This window comes from Passer domesticus, chromosome 23 (assembly GCF_036417665.1).
Source record: "Passer domesticus isolate bPasDom1 chromosome 23, bPasDom1.hap1, whole genome shotgun sequence".
NCBI lineage: Eukaryota > Metazoa > Chordata > Aves > Passeriformes > Passeridae > Passer > Passer domesticus.
This window is the reverse complement of record NC_087496.1, coordinates 6300400-6324439: the sequence shown is the minus strand read 5'-3', so window position 1 is coordinate 6324439 and position 24040 is coordinate 6300400. Positions and strand designations below refer to the sequence as shown.

The 24040-nt window shown below is 44.7% G+C and overlaps 1 protein-coding gene across 1 annotated transcript in view; it reads right to left on the bottom strand.

Annotated features, from left to right (window-relative positions):
- SIK2 (salt inducible kinase 2) overlaps window positions 1-23996 on the bottom strand; it is a 31133-nt gene extending 7137 nt beyond the window's left edge. The window contains exons 1-8 of the mRNA XM_064398004.1: window positions 23763-23996; window positions 18296-18412; window positions 17399-17462; window positions 12537-12698; window positions 5352-5476; window positions 3412-3535; window positions 2963-3183; window positions 1260-1412 (exon numbers count right to left, since the gene is read on the bottom strand). Of these exons, the coding sequence (XP_064254074.1) occupies window positions 1260-1412; window positions 2963-3183; window positions 3412-3535; window positions 5352-5476; window positions 12537-12698; window positions 17399-17462; window positions 18296-18412; window positions 23763-23912 (1116 nt within the window). The 5' untranslated portion in view covers window positions 23913-23996. The remainder of the gene's footprint in view (window positions 1-1259; window positions 1413-2962; window positions 3184-3411; window positions 3536-5351; window positions 5477-12536; window positions 12699-17398; window positions 17463-18295; window positions 18413-23762) is intronic.
- Between the last annotated feature and the right edge of the window lie 44 nt (window positions 23997-24040).

Sequence of the window (24040 nt, the reverse complement as noted above, 5' to 3'; positions counted from 1 at the left end):
GATTTATGTCTTGGTTCAGGATGAAGAACATTCTTAGCCTTTAAACTTGGAAAAAAAATAACATTGCCACCCCCAAAACACCCAGGCCAACCCCAAATGGCATTAAGCTCAGTAATTGGTGAAGCTGACTTATTCCCAGCAGCACAGACAGAGTTTGGGGCTTCCTGGTGCTCTAAAATTCCTTTTTTATATTGAGTACAAACCCCCTGACTGCTACCAGGAGGCTCAGGAATGGTTTCAATGACTTTTTTTGGAAATTTCCTAAAGAATTAGGAGAACAGGGATATATTCCCCTGGTTTTGAACCTTTATTTCCTGGAGTGCAGTATCCACAGCACTGGCCAAAAGGAAACAATCACCCTCAGCCAGGAGCTGTGGTGCCACCATGTGTGAAAACAAATTATCCTTGGGACAACTGGGAGGATACAACTGAAGAAAAAAGTGGGAATGTGGCTCTAAAGTGCAGGAATTCAGTACAAGGAACCCCCTCCCAGAGGTGTTTTATTCCTCCTTGTTCATCCTGCTTTTAATCCATCTTAAAATGGATCATGAATACATCTTAAAATTGATCATGAATACATTTTGAAATGGATCATTTTCTCTGCAATACTGTGACTTTCTATAACAAGAACCAAGCTTAAACCTGGGTTTAATCTTTGCCACGCTGTTGCTGGACCTGTGTTTTTGTAACTGAAGCTGAGTTTCACCTCAAATATCAACCAAATCTCCCCAAGGGCATCATCTTCCAGGTCAGCCTTCCCAAGGCACCACCAGGAGACTGAGCAACGAGATCCTCGCTAGAGCCAAACCCAGTATTTGCATTTTAAGGTTCAGGATGAAACTACACCAAGCACTGAGGGATTGGAGGTGGGAAGGGAGGGATTCTGGAGGGGAATGAGGCAGAGGAGCCCAGGGTTGAGCGGGAGCTGACCTTGGGCACGATCTGTTCGGCGATGGTGCTGGGTTGGCATTTTAAGGTTCAGGATGAAACTACACCAAGCAGGGAGGGATTACAGGTGGGAAAGGAGGGATTTTGGAGGGGAATGAGGCAGAGAAATGAAGCAGAGGAATGAGGCAGAGCAGCCCAGGGTTGAGGAGGGACCCAACCTTGGCCATGATCTGCTCGGCGATGGTGCTGGGTTGGCATTTTAAGGTTCAGGATGAAACTACACCAAGCAATGAAGGATTGCAGGTGGGAAAGGAGGGATTTTGGAAGGGAACGAGGCAGAGAGAGGAGCCCGGGGCGAGCAGGGAGCTGACCTTGGCCACGGTCTGCTCGGCGATGGTGCTGGGCCGGCGCTGGCGCGCGTCCACGCGCTGCTCCACGGGGAAGCTGCTCCGGTGGGACTTCAGCCTCTCCACCAGCAGGTAATAGATGGCAGCAAAGTGGTTGTAGCTCTTGTTCTGCAGGGACTGCAAAGAAAAAAAAAATAAAAAATTGCACCCTGTTGATGGAGTGACCAAATTGTTCTCTGTCTGCTCAAAAAGGCAAAAAGCTCAGAAGTTTCTGTCCCAAAGACACCTCATGGGACCTTTGGGGCTTCACCTCACACCTGGGGCTGCCACCTGGACAGAGGCCAAGAGGTCCAGCCTAGGTAATTCACTAGAAAAGAACAAAGGAAATAATCACTTTTGTGGAAATAATCACTTTTGTGGGGTGTTTTAGCAGCAGCAAGAACCTCGTGCCCCTGGCTCAGTTTTTCTCTGTAAGAGCTTTGCTATTTTGCCTTTTATTAAACCTTTTCCTGTTTCCAACCCTGCCTCAGAAGCCATCCTGCTGGTTTGATGCTGTTTGGGGTGGCTGGGCTATCTCAGGTGTGATGGTTTCTCTGAGAGCTCCTAAGAGCACAGCCAGAAGTGGGAACAGCCAGATGGGGGCTGGCTTTTTGTGTTCTGCCAGAAAATGAGGGGATTTGGGGGGTTTAGGAGGTAGCAGGGAAGGGAAAGGCTGTTCTGAGCTGAGAAGGGCTCAAAGCAGAGTGGCAGGGACAGAAAAATATCAATGCCAGGTTGTGCTGAGCTCCCATCCCAGAGGAAATCACCATGTCAGCTCCACAGAAATGCTGGAATTTATGTCTGGGATGGGGCAGACCCCTCAGCTGCTCTCTGCCTTCCTGCTCCTCCTTGATTCTCCTTCCCCACACCCTTTTAAAAGCTCAGAATTTCCTTTGATTCTCATTTGCCACCCTCTTCAAACCTCAAAAGGAATTTACTTCCTAATTCCCATTTGTCTCTCCCCAGCTGCCAGGTTAATGATTTATCCAACCCCATTTCAGTGTCTTTTACCCCAATTTTAGGTGTTTTACCCCAATTTCAGTGTGTTTTACCCCCATTTCAGTGTGTTTCACCCCAATTTCAGTGTTTCACCCCAATTTCAGTGTGTTTCAACCCAATTTCAGTGTTTTACCCCCATTTCAGTGTGTTTCACCCCAATTTCAGTGTGTTTTACCCCCATTTGAGGTGTTTCACCCCAATTTCAGTGTGTTTTACCCCAATTTCAGTGTGTTTTCTCCCAATTTCAGTGTTTTACCCCCATTTCAGTGTGTTTCACCCCAATTTCAGTGTGTTTTACCCCCATTTGAGGTGTTTCACCCCAATTTCAGTGTGTTTCACCCCAATTTCAGTGTGTTTTACCCCAATTTAAGTGTGTTTCACCCCAATTTCAGTGTGTTTTACCCCAATTTCAGTGTGTTTCACCCCAATTTTAGTGTGTTTTACCCCCATTTGAGGTGTTTCACCCCAATTTCAGTGTGTTTTACCCCAATTTCAGTGTGTTTTCTCCCAATTTCAGTGTGTTTCACCCCAATTTCAGTGTGTTTTACCTCCATTTTAGGTGTTTTACCCCAATTTCAGTGTGTTTCACCCCAATTTCAGTGCGTTTCACCCCAATTTCAGTGTGTTTTACCCCCATTTGTGGTGTTTCACCCCAATTTCAGTGAGTTTCACCCCGCTCTGAGTTTTACCTCCACAGTTTTCTGCTGGTCTATGCCCAGGCTGTGCATCAGCCTCAGCACCTGCTCGTTGTACTCGCCCAGGGAGGGCTCGTTCTCCTCCCCTGCTGGGTAAAGGATTGGCCTCTGGGCAGGAACTTCCACCAGCATCCACTTGTGCTCCTTGATCTGGGCAATGCTCAAACGTTTGGATGGGTCCAGCACCAACATCCTCCTGATCAGGTGCTCACACTCTGTTGGAAAAAGGAGAAAAATAAGAATTTTAGCCTTGCTCAGTGACCTACCAGCCCAGAGCTTGTCACTGCTGCAAAAACCTCTCAAAACAAGACAAAAAATCACATTAAAGTGGAGAAAAACCCAAATTCTTCATGGCCAGCAGTGCTGTTCCCCCTGCCCACCTCCTGGTTAGCCCAGAATTTATTTAAACCACATTAAAGTGAGTAAAACCAGGCCACTGTTACCTTCTGACATGAAATAAGGGATCCTGAACCTGCCCTCCAGCACTCTCTGCCTCAGGATGGGCAGGGTGGGTCCATCGAAGGGCAGGGCTCCACACACCAGCACGTAGAGCACCACCCCCATGCTCTGTGGGGAAAAAAAGGGAATTTTCAGCTCGGTCCCAAGCCCCCAGCAGTGCCTCTGAGGGTGCAAGCCAAGCCCTGCCACAGAAATAATTCTTTTCTGCAGAAAAAGGGAATTTAGGTGCAAAAGGAGGGAGGTGCACACGGGTGACTGAGAAGGGAATCCCCAACTTCAGCTGAGAATTTGGGATATCTCTATATTATTATTATTATTATTATTATTACTATTATTATTATTATTATTACTACTACTATTATGACTATTATTACTATTATTGTTATTATTAAGCATATTATTTATTAATATGTTGTTTATTATTTATAATTTATAGTTTATTATGATATATTATTATATAATTTATGATTTATATAATTTACTACTATTTATTTATTTATTTATTTATTTATTTATTTATTTATTTATTATTAATCTCAGCCTTGCCCAAACAAAAGCAACCCTCAGACAGCAGCCACTCAAAGTGAAAAACTGTAATATTTTACATTTCAAGCCTGTCTGAACAGTCAGTTTAGGGGATTATTCAATGTGAGCAAAAGGGGAAATTATGGGCAAGAGCTCTGCTCCGATTGCTTTTTCCTGGAAGGATGCAATCATGGGAATGTTGTTGCCAAAAAAATAACAGTGAGGGAACCACAGCAGCCTGGCACAGCACTGGGTCTCTCGAGGGGGAAAAAGCAGGTGCTGACCTCAAAACTTTGTAAAAACGCTGAGATTTTACAATTAAATATAGATTTTTTAAAAGAAAACCCTGTCAAGAACTGAACTGGGGACTGCTGCAAGCTGAGCACCTGCACAGAATCCTTAACTCAGAATGAAGGTGATTTTATTTCAAATACCAGCACCTCCTCTGGGGGCAGGCAGGGCCTGTTCATGATTTAGGACTTTTTTCATGGAAGGAATATTTACCAAAGTTCAGGGATTCCCTTCTGGTGCCCTGAGGGTCACCTGGCTGACGTCTGCTCTGTGTTTAGCAATCCCCAAAGGTCCAGGCAGGCTGGAGCCTTGTAAAACCTGCATTTATCAGGTGCTTATGTACACAGAGCCAGCACGCAGGCAGATAAATGTATGTAAAAGCACTTTTAAAAATTTATTTTATTACCAGCTTCACTAAGATTTTATTTGTGAAGGCGATTTGGATTAATTTAATTTAAAAATCAGGAAAATCTAACATTCCAGATATGCGGCTTCAGAACAATCAAATATTCCAGATCTGCAAGTTAAAAAAAAATCAAATATTCCAGATCTGCAGCTTCAGAACTATCAAATATTCCAGATCTGCAGGTAAGAAAGATTGAATATTCTAGATCTGCACCTTCAGAAAAATCAAAGATTCCAGCTCTGCAGGTAATAAAAACTAAATATTCCAGATCTGCACCTTCAGAACAATCAAATATTCCAGATCTGCAGGTAAGAAAAATTGAATCTTCTAGATCTGCAGCTTCAGAAAAATCAAATACTCCAGATCTGCACCATGTAAAAAAATTGAATATTCTACATCTGCCCCTTCAGAACAATCAAATATTCCAGCTCTGCAGGTAATAAAAATTAAATATTCCAGATCTGCACTTTCAGAACAATCAAATATTCTAGATCTACAGCTTCAGAAAAATCAAATATTTTGGATCTGCAGCTTCAGAAAAATGAAATATTCTGGATCTGCACATAAGAAAAATTGAATATTCCAGATTTGCACCTTCAGAACAATCAAATATTCCAAATCTGCAGCTCCAGAACAATGAAATATTCGTTCCAGCTTCCCAAAAGCTGGCTGGAATGCAGATAAAATTCAGGATAATGGTACCCAAATGTCCAGCTGGGGTCCCTCGTACTGCTGCCCCTCAAACACCTCTGGGGCTGCGTAGGGGGGGCTCCCACACCACGTTGTCAGAGGCTCCCCGCTCTTGTAGAAATTCCCAAAGCCAAAATCTGGGGGAAAAAAATGAAAGGAAAAGTCACTCCAAGCTCGCACTGCAGCACAAAGAATAATCAGAATAATTACAGATGTGATTCCATCCCAAATCCTTGTGGGGACTCCCACTGGTGCTGCTGGGATGCTGGGTGTCCTCTGCTGCTGTTTTTGAGTTGTGGAATTATTGAAATGCTGCAAAACCTTCACAACCTGGAGGAGTTTTGAGTCCAGCCACCATTAAAATTCAACGAGCCGACAGTCACAGCAGATAAATGAGATTATTGACTTGCCAGGAGATCATCTGAGATTTCCTGGGCTTTCCTGAGCTGCTTCCTAGCCTGGAATACACAACAAATCCTGACAAGCTTTGGAGCTGGGAGCAAGGAGCTGTGCCAAGAGCAACAGGCAGGGGACACCACGGGGACTTCAGCTGGGAAGGACACTGCTACTGGGGCTGTCTGCAGCCCCACAAATCAAACACGCTTTTAAATGCTGCTGGTGCAGGACCAGCTGGGCTCTGACATTCACAGGACTTTTTATAATTCAGGGGTGAGAAGCAAAAGCAGCTCAGAGACAGAGGTTGGTGCTTCTCCCCTGGAGCTGGGCAGCTGCTGGTGCTGCTGTGACAGCGGTGACAAACAGGGCTCAGGCGGCTCTGAATGCTCCTGGAGGTGACAAACAGGGCTCAGGTTGTGGATCCTGCTCTGAATGCTCCTGGAGGTGACAAACAGGGATGCTGGGAGGTGACAAACAGGGCTCAGGCAGCTCTGAATGCTCCTGGAGGTGACAAACAGGGCTCAGGCAGCTCTGAATGCTCCTGGAGGTGACAAACAGGGTGACATCAGGCTGTGGATCCAGCTCTGAGTGCTCCCAGGGATGCTGGCAGGTGACAAACAGGGACACTGGGAGGTGACAAACAGGGCTCAGACTTGGGGCAGCTCTGAATGCTCCCAGGGATGCTGGGAGGTGACAAACAGGGTGACAGCAGGCTGTGGATCCAGCTCTGAATGCTCCTGTGAGGTGACAAACAGGGCTCAGGCTGTGGATCCAGCTCTGAATGCTCCTGTGAGGTGACAAACAGGACATTGGGAGGTGACAAACAGGATTCAGGCTGTGGATCCAGCTCTGAGTGCTCCCATGTGCTGGAATGCTGACCAGCAGATAGCAGAGCTGATAAATGCTGTGGTTACCACGGGCTCTGCTGAACCACCCCATTCACCCCGTTTGTGTTGCCTGTGCTGAGAGAGAAATTTTACAAAAAATCAGAAAAAGTCATGGTGGAGCTGGTTGGGAGCAGCAGAGCAGAGCTGGGGCTGCTGACACGGAGCTCTGGGGGAAAGGAGTGGGGGCTGCATTCCCAGCAGCAGCTCCAGCAGCCCCTAATGGAACCCTACCTGCAAGACCACTCAAAAACGAAGCATTTTGGCAAAGTTTTGGTTTTTGGGGCTGGGAACGATCCCCTCCCAGTGCCCTAAATCCCTGGTACGTGCAGAGCCCCGAGTGCCCCGGGGGTCAGCACAGCCCATCCCTGCAGGGTGAGCTCCTGGCACCTGGGCACCAGCAGAGGCTCTGCAGCCGGGCAGGCTGCCAGGGCTGCTGCCAAGGCCAGCTCCCAGCAGGGCCAGAGTGTCACAGAGAGCCCTGACGGGCAGGGCCGGTGACGCCACCGCGGCCCAGGGACGTCACCAGGCCGGGAGCAAGGCCGGCTCAGATTCCCAACTGCTGCAGGGGGCACGGGGCAGGGCAGGGCTGCACATCCCTCTGCCCTTCCCCTCTGAGCTCCTGCTGCACCTTCAGGGGGGACAACAGAACCACCCCAAATCCCCCCCAGCACGGTGTCACCTCTTCCCTTTTTTCTCCTTCTCCCTTTTGTCACTGCGATATTTTATGAAAATCCTTCTGTCAGGAATTTCCCCTGACAAGCCTCAGAACAGAAATGTGAACAATAACTGTGTGATGGCTGCAGAACGGGCTCGGGAGATGGGTCACCAACAGGTCCATCTCTGATTGGCCTCATGTGAATTTTTATTTGATGACAAATCATGGTCCAGCTGTGTGAGGCTCTGAGCAGCCACGAGTTTTTTATTATTCACTCCTTTTCTAGCCTTCTGATGTGTTCTTTTCTCTCTATAGTTTAGTATAGCACTATATAATATATAATATAATATAAAAGATAATATACAATATTAAATATAAGATAATATATAATATTAAAGATCTAATAGAAAATAAAAATTATATATAAAATATAGACTATAAGATATATAGTATATAATATAGTAATATAATGTAATGTAATGTAATATAATGTAATGTAATATAATATAATATAATATAATATAATATAATATAATATAATATAATATATATCAGCGTCCTAAGAAATATAGAGTCAGATTCATCTCTTCCCTCATCCTGGGACCCATAAACATATCATCCTTTTTTCACCTTTTCCCTTTTTTCCCTTTTTTCCCCTTTTCCCTATCACAACCAGACTGCTGTTGTGCATTTTTTAAAATCATTCTTCCCTTTGAGAAGACTTTTTCTTCCCACAGAATTGGCCTGGCAACGGTGACAATGCCTCGGGAGGCACGGAGCCATTTCTGCCCTCCACAGCAGCACTCTGCCACTCCGTGTAGGTGTCATTTAAATCTGATTTCTCCCCTCACTTATCTCGGATTTGTCAGGTTTTCAACATCCTCGGAGTGCAGATAAACATCAGGTTTTTATCTCAGAGCTGCAGCTCTCCCTCGGGTGCCACCCTCATAAATCTTCCTATCAGATTCACAAGTACAAGAACATTTATTTGTAAGCACAGCTAAAGAAAGCATGACCTGCTTGGGAGCACGAGGATTTCAAATCCTAAAAACAAAAAAAAAGTCACATTCTTTGCTTGTCCAGACTGGGATTTAAAGTCACCTCTTTGAAGAAATCACCAAAAGAAACATGAAGAAATCTGAGCAGCAAGAAGAACAGAACCAATACAAGACAAGCCTCAGGTTTATGTTATTATTAACTTCAGATGATGAATTTCGTGACACATAAAGATTTTATTGCTGGTCACAAAAGGACCTCAGGAGCATCCTGGAGGTGCTCTGGCCTCTCTGAGCAGAAGTGCAGCTGAACTGGGTGGGAGAGCAGCCCTTGGCTGGCCCTGTGACAGCACAGGGCTTTATCAGACAATTCATGAATGAGAGGCTGGAACTGCTGCCAGAAGGAATTCCTCAGCAGCCCCTGTGCCTGGAGTGCTCTCTTCTACACCTGGACCATGATTTCCCCACTCTGCCTCAGCCCTGCACTCCTAAAGCTCCAATTTCTTCCCTTTTCACACCAGAACCCTTCAGATCTGAATTTCAGCAGGCACTGACAGCACAAAGCTCTGCCAGACACCTCCTGACTGGCACTGGGCTTTTTCATGGCATATAGGAATTAAAACCAGTGCTCTGTATGTCAGCGAGTGGCTCTTAGCTTTAAAAAATCCAATTCTGTTCTCTTGTTGGACAAAATAATTCCCTGGGTGGGGGAGACCAGCATTATTTGTTAGGGTACACAACTTCTTGTGGTCACCCCTTTTGTCTCCATTATTCTCTCCACACAAATGGCTGGGAAACAATTTGTAAGCACTCCAGCATGGATAACATCCATGAAAACCCTTTCAAAGGAAAAAAAAAAATCAGGATTTAGTCGGGATCCTGGATGCTTGCTCCATGGGGCTTCCTCAATTTTTAATTATTGCACTGTCAGTTGAGTTGCCCCACTTTTTGGAGTGGCCAGGATTCAGTTAAGCACAAAACAATCATCAGTCTCTCATTCTCCCCCTTCCACCTTGTTCCTCTTTGGTATTTCTGATCTGTCACAGCCATTCTGGATCCAAAGTGGTCATTTTTAACCCCAAAAATGTCCCATTCCAGAGGAAACATCACTGATATTTGAGGAAAAAAATGTGCCAGCCCTCAAAAAAAATGAAACTCAAAACAAAACAAACATATGCCAGGGACAGAATTCTAAAAGAACTGAAATTGGGCTCATTACCAGAGGACTGAGATTATATAATGGAGTGATCTTCTTAACATTTCCCTGAATCTGCACTTTAGAAAAAACAAACCAAAAAACCAACAAAAAACCCCAAACAAGTCCATCATTTGCGGCATTGTGTTCAGCTGAATAAACTCTGTGTTTGTGCAATCTGCAAATATTGGCTCTCCCCAGTTGTGGTATTTGGTTTCTCAATCTCACTACCCCCTCCAGAATAATCCTGAATTTCCAAGGTACCATTTCTTTGAGCGCCCATCACGGCAGTGGAATCTGTTTTCCCTTTCAGAACGGCAACAGCCTGAGGTTTCAGCCCCATCTGCAATCTGAGGAACGGCAGCTCCCTGCCAGAGCCACTGCAACTTCTGCTCAGCATCCAGAGCCTCTCCTTTGTCCCTCCAGAACCCTCCAAGAAGGAGCTCCAGAGCTTTAATTAATCCCAAAATTAGGAGTGCAGAACCCAACCTGCCCGCCTCGCAGAGAGCCACAGGCAGCTTTTGTTGGAGGAGAAACGTGAGCCTGGCAGATAATGGGCACGGAGGTGCTGATAAAGGCGAGGCATGGCAGCAGCAAACCTGCCCCACTTCAGGGCTGAGTGCTGAGCAGCCTCTCCTGACGTCAAGGCACATTTCTCCCTGTCCAGCAGCAGCTCCAGCCTCCTTCAAAACAACAGCTCTGCCTACCTGGGCTGCTGCAGGCTGCAGGGGGGCAGAATTTCCTGCAGGCACCTCACTCTGGGGCTGGAAGGACACAAACACGAGCTGGGTTTGGGTTTCACTGGTGGATTTCTGGCTGCACAGCAAAGGTTGGGCTCAGAGAGAGCACAGGGAGATGAAATGCCTCAGATGATGCCCTCAAAAAGCAGCAGATCCAAAGGACACATCACCAGTGCTGAACCTTGGGAAGAACCAGGCAGGGCTGCCTCGCTAGTGCTAAGCACAAATTCCACGTTAAACCTGACAGGGAATTCCTCACCCTACCCCTTCTCAATGGACATTTTATCTCATTAGTACCTTCAGTTTTGCTGCTTACACTAAAATTTGAGGGCTCTGCTCCCAACCACCTCGTATCTTTTAGAAAATAAACCTATCAAAGCTCTTGACCTCAAGTTCTTTACTCATCCTCTGTTTGTTGTCCAGTTGGTGAGGGAGAAAACATCCTTTGAATTCTGCCTGTCCCTGTTCTTTTAGAGCAATATTAACACAAAACTGGATTTCAGTCCGGCCTCAGGCATCAAATGTGGCAATCTTATGAACCCACAGGTTTTGGAACTGACTTTTGGAACTGACTTGTGAATGTCAGTTTATTCTCCTGGTGGCTGAAATACAGAGGTGACTTTGTGCATGTTTCAGTGCTTGACTAAACACTGTTGTATTCCCGAGGAGCAAAAAGCTTCAATAAAACTCTTGCAAGCAGCAGAACGAAGCAAGAGGCCCACTGGAAGCTAAGAAGAGCTTTATCAAAATAATTCGTCAGTTATGAATTATTTTTTTCAATTCCTCCATGACCTGACATCAGAGGAAAGCCCCAGCTATCAGAGCTGGGATCCTGGCTGCCCTCTGTCCCTCCCCAGCCTGATAAACGAGCCATGAGGAAGATGAACAACTGGAAGAGGCTGTTCCCAGAGATCTGCACAGCACAGATAACTCCAAAAACCCCAGACAATCCCTGTGCAGTTCGTCATCCTTCTCCTCTGCACTGAAAAACCCAACAACTGACTCGGCACAAATCACCGCGGAGTTTCCAGCTGAACTTTCCTCCAGCTCCTTCAGCAGCCAGGCTGGACACGGGGAGCTCTTATCAACCTGATAAAGCCTGACTGAGATCCACGGGCTCATTTGCATGCAGCCCACCTGTAATTAACGTTGTGCACTGGAGAAGTGGAGCAGGAGAGCAGCTGGGGCAGGGCAGAGCTGCTGGAATCTCCTCGTCCCCTTTCCAGCCCTTCCAGGAGGGCTCCACAATGGAATTCCCAGAACAGCCCGTGGCTCTCCTGAGATGCTCTGGAGGGAGATCCTCCCAGGGGATTTGCATCCCTGCAGTGCTCAGGACATCCAGGGCAGGAAAACCTCTGGAAGCAGGAGCTGAGACCCCTGGGGAGCTCTGGAAAACTCTGCCAGGGTGAACACCACGAGCTGCACACGGGTGTGGAGAGGCATCAGAGGGCAAAATGTGGCAGTGAAGGCAGGAAAAAAGCACAGAAATTCCCTTTTTTCAGCTCAATTCCTCAGAGCAAGGGGGTGACTGGCAGCCCTCAGGCTGTATTTAGGATTTATTCAGTATAAACTGGCCTGGTGAATCAATTATCTCTCAGCCACGATCCTCCAGGAGCTGCTGGAGGTGGATTCAAGTATGAAATGAGAAATGAGCACAGGAAAAGCACCCCACAAATGGCAGCACTGATGAACCCCCCTGGGGAGCGCCCCACAACCCTCCCACCATTCCAAAATTTTCACCATTTCCCATTAGGGAAATGCAAAGGTAAAATAACCCAGGAACGAGCAGAAATGTTCCATCATTTCACCCTTCTCAGCCTGAGAAAGGGAAATTCCTTCTCCTTCCTTCACTCCTCTTCCCTTCCTGCTCTGTTATTGAAGGCTGAAGTTCAACAGTCTCCCAAATTAAGATATTCTCTATTTTACCCATTTCCAGCCTCTGTGGGCTAAAGTCACCATGGAAGGATCCGTGGAATTGTAATGAAAGTGATTTCTATTGCTAGCAACATCTGCTGTGTCTAAATTTATAATTAAAGTGAAATCATGCATGCAAAAAGGAGAAAAAAAATCAATAAGCTTCCATTTTGAGGTTGTTTTTTTTTTAATGTTGAAAGAAGTTATTTGATTAACTCTGTTTTAACCTGAACATCTGGCAGCTTTAAAGACAAAAAAAAAGTCTGTAAGTCTAAGTATGGAAGTTAATATTGGAAATTTGGATGGACTTTGACACCCATAATGGAAAAAAATTCACGTGAAAAACCACGATGGAATCTCAGGCAGCAGAGGGTGGGGGTTTTATTAAAAAATACACAAAAATAACATGGAATACCTGCTATTTTGATGTTCATGTTGTTGTCCAGCAGGAGGTTCTCAGCTTTGAGGTCCCTGTGCACGATTTTCCTGCCGTGGCAATATTCCACTGCCGACAGGATCTGCCAGAACTTGCGCCGCGCCTCGGGCTCGCTCAGGCGCCCGTGGCTGGCCAGGTAATCTGGGAAATAAAACAGACAAATCAAACAAATCTGCTTCAAATCAGCCTGGACAGCAGGGAACAACAATGATATTTAACGGTTTTCCCAAAAAAATTAGCACAGGGAAAATCAAATTGTTTTCCAGGATCATAATCTCGCACGCTGCAAGAAATGGAAAAAATAAGGAAAATTTTATTTTTCTTTTACAGCTACCTGGTCAATATTTGCACAGTATTTTCATAACAGGACTCTTGGTAATCTGGGAAATAAAACAGGCAAATCAAACAAATCTGCTTTAAATCAGCCTGGACAGCAGGAAACAACCATGATATTTAACGGTTTTCCCCAAAAAATTAGCACAGGGAAAATCAAATCATAATCATAATCTCGCAGCCGACACGCTGCGAGAAATGGAAAAAATAAAGAAAATTTTATTTTTCTTTTACAGCTACCTGGTCAATATTTGCACAGTATTTTCATAACAGGACTCTTGGTAATCTGGGAAATAAAACCAGCACAAATCAAACAAATCTGGTTTAAATCAGCCCGGACAGCAGGGAACAACCATGATATTTAATGGTTTTCCCAAAAAAATTAGCACAGGAAAAATCAAATTGATTTCCAGGCTCTTAATCTCGCACGCTGCAAGAAATGGAAAAAATAAGGAAAATTTTATTTTTCTTTTATAGCTACCTGGTCAATATTTGCACAATATTTTCATAACAGAGCTCTTGGTAATCTGGGAAATAAAACCAGCACAAATCAAACAAATCTGGTTTAAATCAGCCTGGACAGCAGGGAACAACCATGATATTTAACGGTTTTCCCAAAAAAATTAGCACAGGGAAAATCAAATCATAATCATAATCTCGCAGCCGACACGCTGCGAGAAATGGAAAAAATAAAGAAAATTTTATTTTTCTTTTACAGCTACCTGGTCAATATTTGCACAGTATTTTCATAACAGAACCCTTGGTAATCTGGGAAATAAAACCAGCACAAATCAAACAAATCTGGTTTAAATCAGCCTGGACAGCAGGGAACAACCATGATATTTAATGGTTTTCCCAAAAAAATTAGCACAGGGAAAATCAAATTGTTTTCCAGGATTATAATCTCGCACGCTGCAAGAAATGGAAAAAATAAGGAAAATTTTATTTTTCTTTTATAGCTACCTGGTCAATATTTGCACAATATTTTCATAACAGGACTCTTGGTAATCTGGGAAATAAAACCAGCACAAATCAAACAAATCTGGTTTAAATCAGCCTGGACAGCAAGAAACAACAATGATATTTAATGGTTTTCCCCAAAAAATTAGCACAAGGAAAATCAAATCGTTTTCCAGGATCATAATCTCCCAGCCAACTCTCAAAAAAAAAAAGGAAGTTTTTTTCTCTGGTCCTTATTTTATAGCTACCTGGTCAATATTTGCACAATATTTTCATAACTGGGAAATAAAAGCAGCAGAACTCCAATAAATCAGGTTTAAATCAGGCTGGACACCAAGTAACAATCACAAAATTCAGTGATTTCTCCCCAATAATTAACACCCAGGAACTCAAATCAGCTTCCAGCTTGGTGCTCTCCCAGCCAGCTGTGAAAAAATGGAAAAAATAAGGAATTTTTTCTCTGTTCCTTCTTGAATAGCTACCTGCTATAATAAAATATATAGTATTTTTACCATATATAGTAAAATATATAGTATTTTTACAATATTTTTACAATAGAACTCATGGAAATCTGAGAAATAAAAGCAGCAGAAATCAAGCAAATCAGGTTTAAATGGATTTAGGCAACAAGCTTGAAACTCAATGATTTCTTCCCAATAATCAGCACAAAGGAGCCTCAAACCAGTCTTCAGTTTGTTGTTCTCCCACTCAACCCTTCGAAAAAATGGGGAAAAAAAAGGAAATTTTTCTCTGCTCCTTCTTTTATGGCTACCTGGTCAATATTTTCACAACCTGGGAACTCAAATCCTAATAAATCAGGTTTAAATGGACTGGGCAGCAAGCAACAACACTGACATTTAATTTTTCCTACATAATTAGCACTCAAACCAGTTTCCAACTTGTTGCTCTCCCATTCAACCCTATAAAAAATGAAAAAAAAAAGAGGAAACTCTTCTCTGCTCCTTCTTCTACAGCTACAATATTTTCACACCACAATTCATGGGGAATATTTGGAATAATTTGCTTCACCATCCTGGACACTTCAAGCTTTAATTCCCCTTTATAGGATTTTAAATTCAAATATCATTTAGGGCCTTTGCTAGCCTGTGTTTTAAGGGATTTTTAATTCAAATATCATTTAGGGATCTGTGTTAGCCTGTTTTAGGGGACTTTTTTAGGTGGCTCTGTTAGTATTTTAGGGGACTTTTAATTCAAATGTCATTTAGGGGCTTGGTTAGCCTGTGTTTTATGGGATTTTTAATTCAAATATCATTTAGGGCCTTTGTAAGCCCATGTTTTACAGGACTTTTAATTCAGATATCATTGAGGGGACTCTGTAAGCCTATATTTTAGGGGACTGTTAATCCAAGTACCATTTAGGGAGCTTTGTTACCCTGTGTCTTATAGGATTTTTAATTCAAACATCATTTAGGGGGCTCTGTTAGCCTGTGTTTTATGGGATGTTTCATTCAAATATCATTTAGGGCGCTTTGCTAGCTTGTATTTTACAGGATTTTAAATTCAAATATCATTTACGGAGTTTTGTCAGCCTGTATTTTATAGGATTTTTGATTCAAATATCATTTAGGGAGCCTTGTTACCCTGTATTTTATAGGATTTTTTATTCAAATATCATTTAGGGAGCCTTGTTACCCTGTATTTTATAGGATTTTTGATTCAAATATCATTTAGGGAGCCTTGTTACCCTGTATTTGATAGGATTTTTGATTCAAATATCATTTAGGGAGCTTTGTTACCCTGTATTTTATAGGATTTTTAATTCAAATACCATTGAGGGGCTTTGTAACTTTGGCAATATTTTCATCCCAGCTCTTCTCAGTGGCCAGAGCAGGTCTGTGGGAGCTGCAGCTCTGCAAACGCAGCTCACACACACTCCACTGGCTCCACTTGGCACAGCACAAGAACAAACAAAAGCCTGGCAGTCAGGGGAGATCCTAATATTTGCAAGCTAAATATCACTCAGTCACAGAGTGACTGACAAATCATATGATATCAAGGTGAAGTCAGATATCAAAGGCACCAACTCCATTAGCCCCGAGCTGTTAATCCATCCTTTGTTGATGCAGAAACAAATTAATGAGGCCAGGCTGGGTCTGCTTTTCTGGCCCTGCCCTGGCAGGACTCGCTGAGAGATCCCAAATCCTCTCCCCTCGGTGTGCCCAGAGCAGCCCCTGGGTGCTGGGCTCACCCCTGTGCCCCCTGCAGCTCCGGGGCTTGAGCATTAACCAGGGAGCAAACAGGGACTGGGAGGGGGCACGGTGCCAGCTGGGCACAGGAGCCACCCCAGAGCTGCTGGGGACACCCAGGAACTGCTGGGGACACCCAGGGTGGGCTGGGGACACCCAGGATGGGCTGGGGACACCCAGGATGGGCTGGGGACACCCAGGAACTGCTGGGGACACCCCAGAGCTGCTGGGGACACCCAGGATGGGCTGGGGACACCCAGGATGGGCTGGGGACACCCCAGAGCTGCTGGGGACACCCAGGGTGGGCTGGGGACACCCCAGAGCTGCTGGGGACACCCAGGAACTGCTGGGGACACCCAGGATGGCCTGGGGACACCCCAGAGCTGCTGGGGACACCCAGGGTGGGCTGGGGACACCCAGGAACTGCTGGGGACACCCAGGATGGGCAGGGACAGCTCAGCTGAGCCCTGGCCATCCTGAGAGGCTCCAACATCCAAGGCACCTCTGCCAGGGAAGCTCCAAATTTTCTACATTCACCTCAGCCTGGTGTCATCCTCTGGTCACACCTTTCTACAGCAGGGGTTTAAAAAAAAATTATTATAATTATGTTTTAAAAATATATTAAATATATATATATTGTTATTTTATAATAATAAAAATAAATTAAAAATTAAATAAAATGTAGAAATTTAATAATGTTCTATTAATAATAAAATTAATTTTAATTTCAGTATAATTAAATTATTTCTATATTTCTATATTTCTATATTTATTCTATTACCTTATTATTTATATTTATTATAATAATATTTATGTATTTTATATGTAGTATAAAATATAATATAATATAATATAATATAATATAATATAATATAATATAATATAATGTAATGTAATGTAATGTAATGTAATATAATATATAATACATGTTGAATATTTACAGTATGTATGTATTATATAATACACATGGAATATATCCAATGTATATATTCAAGTGTGTATATATTAAATGTATATACGTACAAGTAATGTATATTATATGTGTATATATATATATATAATTTTATATAATTTTTTGATTTTATTATAATAAAATAGAAGCCAAAAGTGATTTTAGATTCACAGCCAAAGCAGCAGGAGTTTTGTCCCAAGACAAAGCCCAGCAAAAGGACAAGAGGCAGTGGAAACCAACAGAAACAGAGGAAAATGAGTTTAAAACGAAAAGGTTTTCAACTCTGCAGGTGCACAGAAATACGAAATCTCTAAGAACAGACCCAAAAGTTCCTTATTTACACAGACACCAGGAGTGAAAAGGTGCACGTGGAATATTCTGCTGCTTACCGAAAATCTCCCCATTTTTGGCGAACTCTGTCACGAGGTACAGCATGCTTTTGGTCTCCATCACCTGTGGGTGCACAAAGCACACGTGAGGGCTCGTGGGAACAGCAAAAAAAGCCAAAATCCACCCAAAAGGATCTTTATTTTTATGGTTCTCTGCTAAAGCTGTGAAATTCTGCCTCACACCTGGAGCTGTCACAACCTTCCACTGTGTGCAAACAAAATAATCAAGAGCATCACTGAGAGTGAAAAACCCTCACTTCCAAAAGTCATTTCAGATTTCAGGACAATTTCAATGTATTTTGGGTTTATTTCAACAACCTCAGAGAAACATTTCAGCATCAGCTGGGCTCGTCTGTGGGCAAGAGCTTTGGGAATTTCATTTTGCATTTTATTTATGAAGTGGCCTGAACGTCCCAAGAGACTGCTCACAAATAAAAGCAAACCAGGGAGACATTTGAAGGCTGTTTTAAAAATAAACTCATTTATCAAATGCATTTTTAACCAGCCACTGAAGGAGTGAGCACCACCCAAGCACCATCACCCTCCAAGAGCTGAAATTCATTTAAATATTCCCAACCCCTCCTCTGCCACTTTTTCGTGGTGTCATTCATTCAGAAGAGAATTCAGGGGAGATATTATCGAGGCAGTTGCAAATTTAACTCCTTTAGCTCCACCTCTACCTGGCACATCAACATTTTAAAGACCAGTTCTGTTCTTTAAATAGATCATTAAATGCAAGACCATTTATTTTAAAAATATTTTAAAGGCCAGTTTCTTTCGCATAAAATTAATTTAAAGCTGGTCTTAAGTGGGATCTTTATCTTTGTTTAGCAGAACTAAGAGAGGGAAAAAAGTGGGGAAAAAGGGGAAAAAGGGGAAAATTCCCTCTAAGCCTACCTGGTAGAGTTTTATGATGTGTGGGTGGTCGAGCATCTTCATGATCTGCACTTCCCTGTAGATCTTCTCCAGATTCACAGCATCCAGCTGAGATTTGTCAATGATTTTTATTGCCACCTGCAGACCAACGGCAAAAACGAGGTTTTAAAAACTCCCCCGGCGTGCTCCTCGTGAGTTCAGCCTCATTAGAAAGGGAAAAATGCAGCCCCAGGTAACTGGAGGCTTTCCGGGCAGTTCTGAAACACAAATCCCAGGCTGAAAAATACAGCACTGAAAGTTTCTGGGGTCCCTCTGAGGGGCTGCAGGGCTCTCACCCACATCAGCACTGAGGAAAAGCAGGTTGTCAGTGAGAAAAAGCAGATTTTCAAAGAGAAAAAACAGATTTTCAATAAGAAAAAGCAGGTTTTCAATAAGAAAAAGCAGGTTTTCTAGGAGAAAAAGCAGGTTTTTAATGGAAAAAAAATCAGGTTTTCAATGGAATGGAAGGCACAGGACAGGTGAGGGAGGCCAGTGCTCCAGGTGCTCTTAAACCAGCAATTTGCAGTGACCAAAATCTTCTTAATGGTGCCCATTTCTGGAGTCAAATTGATGAATCTGAGTCCCACGAAATGATATTTTAAGAGAAAAACTGCTGGCTCCACACAAACAATCCAAACCTAGGGGATCCATGCAATTGCAGCTGTGACATGTTTAATTAATTGAGATGCTGTTGTAAAAGGGGATCTGCAGCTCATCCCTTCAGAGGAAAAACTCTGCAGATGAATTTAGCAGTCAAACCTTGGAAACACATCTCAGTCCGTTCACAAAACGCATCCTGGCCCCGCTGACCTTGCTTTCAGCCAATAAATGCAAAGGGAAGATAACTCCAGGCAGAAGATATTTAAAGTTGGAACCAAGAAGAAAGCACAAATACAGCCCCTGCACATGCAAAGGTAAAAATGCTAAAGAGTGCTGAATTTAAATGGTGTTTATCCACCCTGAATGTCACTTTATTGATGCTGAAACAGGAGCAAACAATGTAAGCCCCACTAATGCTTCCAATTATAACAGAATTTCACAAACTGTCCAACAGGGGAGAGCTGCTGCACAGGAGACAGAAATCCACAGGAGGTGAACCTCATTATCTGCTAACACTGATTATGGGCCCACCTGAGTTCATAATTAACTCTTTATTGATTCAGCTCGCTCTGATTTTCCACCTTTAAAAATCCCTTTTCTTTGCCCCTCTCCCAGGGAAATGTGCAGCTTCAAGCGTGCCTGAAATTTGTCCATAAAATGGATAAAGCAGCACTCAAATGCAGATTAAACACCTTGGCTCGTTCTGCATCTTCATCTTGCCAGGACCAGGGGGGATTTTACAGAAGAACCACTTGGAAGTACTTCAAATCCAGCAAAGTCTTCCCAAGTTTGTGAGGAGGAGCAGGGAATTCCGCAGCTCCTTTCTGGGCTCAGCTGAGCCTCGATGACAGGAAAAGGGATGTAATTCTTAGAGGTGGAGGAGCTCCTTCAAGCCACGGAGCAGTTTCCTATCTGAAAAGTGTGTTTTGTTCCTAAACATGCAGCTTGCCAACAATTGCTGGCAACAGCTCGAAACAAACAACAAAAAAAATCCCAAATTTCAATAGATAATGTCAGCACATCCTTCACCTGACAGGGAAAACCAGAAGGGAATCCCTGATCTCCCCCTGCCACCAGATTTTGCTGCTTAAGGAGTTGCATTCCAAGGTATCTCTGCAGCTTTCATGGTTTCTTCTCATCTAAAAACCCAAGGAACTGCACTTATTTCTTATTTCCTTCCCTGTCCCGCTGCAGGCCCAGGGAATGGGAGTTTGCTCAATCCTGCCCTGACACCTGGGAATTGCAGCTGCCAAGCAGTGAGGATGTAATGCTTGTCAGGAAAAGATGAAAGTTCTGCTGCTTCTGCTCCTCAGCTACTCCAACTGTCAGCTTTCATTGGTTTTGTTTTATCCATTTAATTCTTGAAAGGAAAAACAAAGGCAAAAAGCAAACACCCAAACAAAAAAAAAAAACCAAAACCCAAAACCACAACACAACCTCCTGCTACAAATTCACATTCAAACAGAGCTTTGTCCCTGCAGGTTACAGAAATTCAGATCTGTTAACCCAGGACATTTTAAAAACAGATAAAATGCATTAAAATTAACTAGCACAACTTCCTGCAGGCTGGAAAAACTCCGTATTTTGTTGTGTGGCACAGGGAGCTGCTGTCTCTGCTGGAGTTGCTCACTCTGAAATACCTGAGCACACCTGAACTGGTGCCACAGATCAGATCAGGGGCTGCAGGCTCATTTTCCACACTTTTTTTCCAGAGAAAAAGACAAATTCCCTGTAACAGCAGCCAGGTGAAAGCACATCTGGCAGCCACAGGGAGAGCCAGGTTTGATTTTCCCCTGGGGAGCAGAGTTCCAACTCTGGATTAATCCTTGGTGGGGTTAATTAAGGGTTTTAGGGGTGGGCTCCCAAATTCCCTGCTTTTTCCAAGCAGCAACTTCATTACTCCAATTTTTTTCCTTATTCCCTCCATTCCAAACCTCTTCCTTCTTCCACTCCCACCCCATTTCACTGGAAGCAAATCCCCATCTTCTCCAACTTCCCAATTATTGCTGCTCCCTGCTCTCCTCCTCCCCAGGAAAATCTCTGCTCATTTCCACGCCTCATTAGCAGGAGCTGCCCTGGGATCACAGGATTTCTGGGCAGCAGGATAAAGAAAGGAGCGTGGCAGGAAAAAGCCACGTGGCCTCCACTCAAATGGCACCAAAACACCCAAAAAAAGCCAAGCAAAGGTCGGGTCCAGCCCCCTCTGGGTGGACTGGCACTAAAAAGGGTCAGCCAGCATCCCAATTCCTAATATCTTTAATTAATTTATTTATTCCTGATATATTTATCACCTAATATCTTTATTAATTCCCCCCCTGGGTGGACTGGCAGAAAAAGGGTCAGCCAGCACCTCTATTCCCACATAACTTTATTTAATTTATTTATTCCTGATATATTTATCACCTAATATCTTTATTAATCCCAGCACCTCTATTCCCACCTAACTTTATTTAATTTATTTATTCCTGATATCTTTATCGCCTAATATCTGTATTAATCCCCCCATTTTCCCCAACTTTCACACTCCTGTATGGCTGTTTAGGACTCGCATTAATTCAAGTTATGATTTCTGATTTTGTCTGCACACCCCCTGTGTTGTTCTCCTGCTTCGTGTTTGTTTTCATTCAATTTCCACCTCTGCTTACAATTTATGGCAACAATTTTTTAGCTCCTTATCTGTAGTCTTTCCATAGAAAGGATGGATTGTACACAGTCCATAAGTGCTGCATTCGAGGTAATGAGAGCCCATCTTTTTGAATTTGATGGTTATTGGCTAGGCAGAGTTGTGTTAAAAAAAAAAAAAGCAAATATTTTAAAGGGTCAAAATCACGTAAAACACAATTTCAGAGTGCCAGTGCTAGAAAATCCCAGCAACAAACAGGTTCTGAATCTAAAGGGTTCAGATGAGGAGACTGAGGAGGAACTTTGACAGGGAATCCTTTCAAAACAGGATTTTTGAGCAAATCTCAGCAGCATCGCAGCATCCTCCTGTAGCACAGGCCTGAGGGTGCACCAGCACAGCCCTCCCAGCACCTAAAAACTGAATATTCTTCCACGGCAACTTGAGCAAGAGTTTAGAAGAAGCCTGGAATATGAAAACCCTTGGGGCTGGAGTCATTGACAGGCAGGATTTCCACTCTGTGTGCTCAGGGATCCAACAATCAGGTGAGCTGCTCCAAACTGGAAGTGCTTATTCCAAAGAGTATTTGGCTGGAATTAATTTCCTCTGACATCACCAGAAGTGATCTTAACAGGGTTCCCCTTCCTCAGAGATTGTGTAAATACGTCCAGCAACCAACTCAGCAATTCAGTTCCACAAAAACACTCTTGCATCTCTCGCTGCAGAAGTCAGGGCTGACTCAAAAAATCAAAGACCTTGACAAAATAAATCCTCCAGCACAGGCAAATTTGTAAAAATCGCACGGAAGATAAAAAGGCTGCAGAAAAGCTGGTTAAAAAAAATAAATTCAAGACTAAGAGAATTGAGCAGTTCCTTAGGACACAGATGAAAGAATCACGCAGGAATCAGGGAGCTTTGTAAGCTCTGCGTTTTCTGCAACCTTTGTTATTTCCAACCACGCCAAACAAACGGGCTTTCTAAAACGACAATAAAAACCGAGATGAAAGTTTTCATCTCCCATCACGAAGCCTGCCAAAGAAATGAGGGCTGGGGAGCAACGACAAGCGAGTGGCTTCAAGAGGAGCACTGGCAGCTCTGGCACATGGCACCAAACTTGGGAAGGGAGCCTGGCACTGCTCGGCTCTCCAGCAGGAGCAAGCAGGGCTCAGAAGGACCGAGTTTGTGATGAACTTGAGAAACGAGGCTCGAGGAGGAGCTCCTTGCAATCCCCGCGATGCGGAGCTCATCAATCACAGCACCAGGGCTCTGCTGCCCCAGCTGAGCTCCGGATTTCAGGGATGCTCCCGTTCCTCAAGGGATGATTTTCCCCCTCACGCTGATGAATTCCTGCACTCGGGACAGCGTTTGGATGTTTTAATGACTTTTGGCAAGTGCGGAGCAGCGCAGGAACCTCTTCTCCAGTCAACAATGAAAGCGACCAGAAGAGAGCCTCACAAAAAGCTCACCTCTAGGTGTAGCAACTAAAACTACCTAAAACAACGCAGAAGAGGAAGCTGATCCTCCAGAGCCATTACTCTCATCAAATACCTCCTTCTTTTTTTTTTTTTCTTCTTCTTTTTTTTTTCTTTTAAAGTGAACACGACCGCGTTTTTACCCAGGCAGACTGACAATCATTTTTGCTGTAGGTAAAGCACCAGGTATTAACAATAACCACCGGGTAATACACGGGGGCGGTTAGACAAAGAGGCTAAAAATGGTTGGATTCGGAGAACTTGCAGGATGCCGTGCTGAAGAATTCAGCACACACACAGACACAAGTTCTTCTGCTGGAACAGATAACCCAGCATCGCCCGGGTCAGGAAACCCCAAAACACCCAGGGCACGGCGGCGGGCGCAGAATAAGCTCTGACCCTTCCAGGGAGCACAGAGTGCCGCTCCAGCAGCACCGCAGCATCCTTGGGGTGCCATCCCGCCCGCGATGCCACCACCCCGGGGTGCCACACCGACAGCAATGCCACCACCCGGGGCGGGGGGGGGTGGCACCTTCCTGCTGGCATCCCGGCTAGAGCGGTGACACCCCACGGGTGACACCCCGCGGGTGGCACCCCCGGGCATCCCCCCGCGGCCTGGGAGGCGTCCTGCCCTTCCCACGAGGATGCGAGCGGCACAGCCCCCCCTCCCTTCCACGGCGGGAGGTGCCGGAAGGGACAAAAGCGGCCCGGAGCCGGCCCGGCGGCCCCGGCCCCGCGCCCCCCGCGCCGTGCCCACCTCGCTGCGGGTGATGCGGTGCCGCGCCAGCTTCACCACCGCGAAGTTGCCCTTGCCCAGCGTGCCCTCGATGTCGTAGAAGCCGACGCGGACGGGCCCGAGCCCGCGGGGCAGCAGCGCCGGGGGCCGCCGGGGCTCGGCCATCACCATGCTGGGCTCGGGGGGCGGCGGCGGCGGCTCCGGCTCCGGCTCCGCGCGGCGCCCCCGGGGCCGCGCCGCCCCCTCCGCCGGCCACCGGCGTCACCGCGCGCGTCACCGCGGGCGGGGCCTCGCCATGG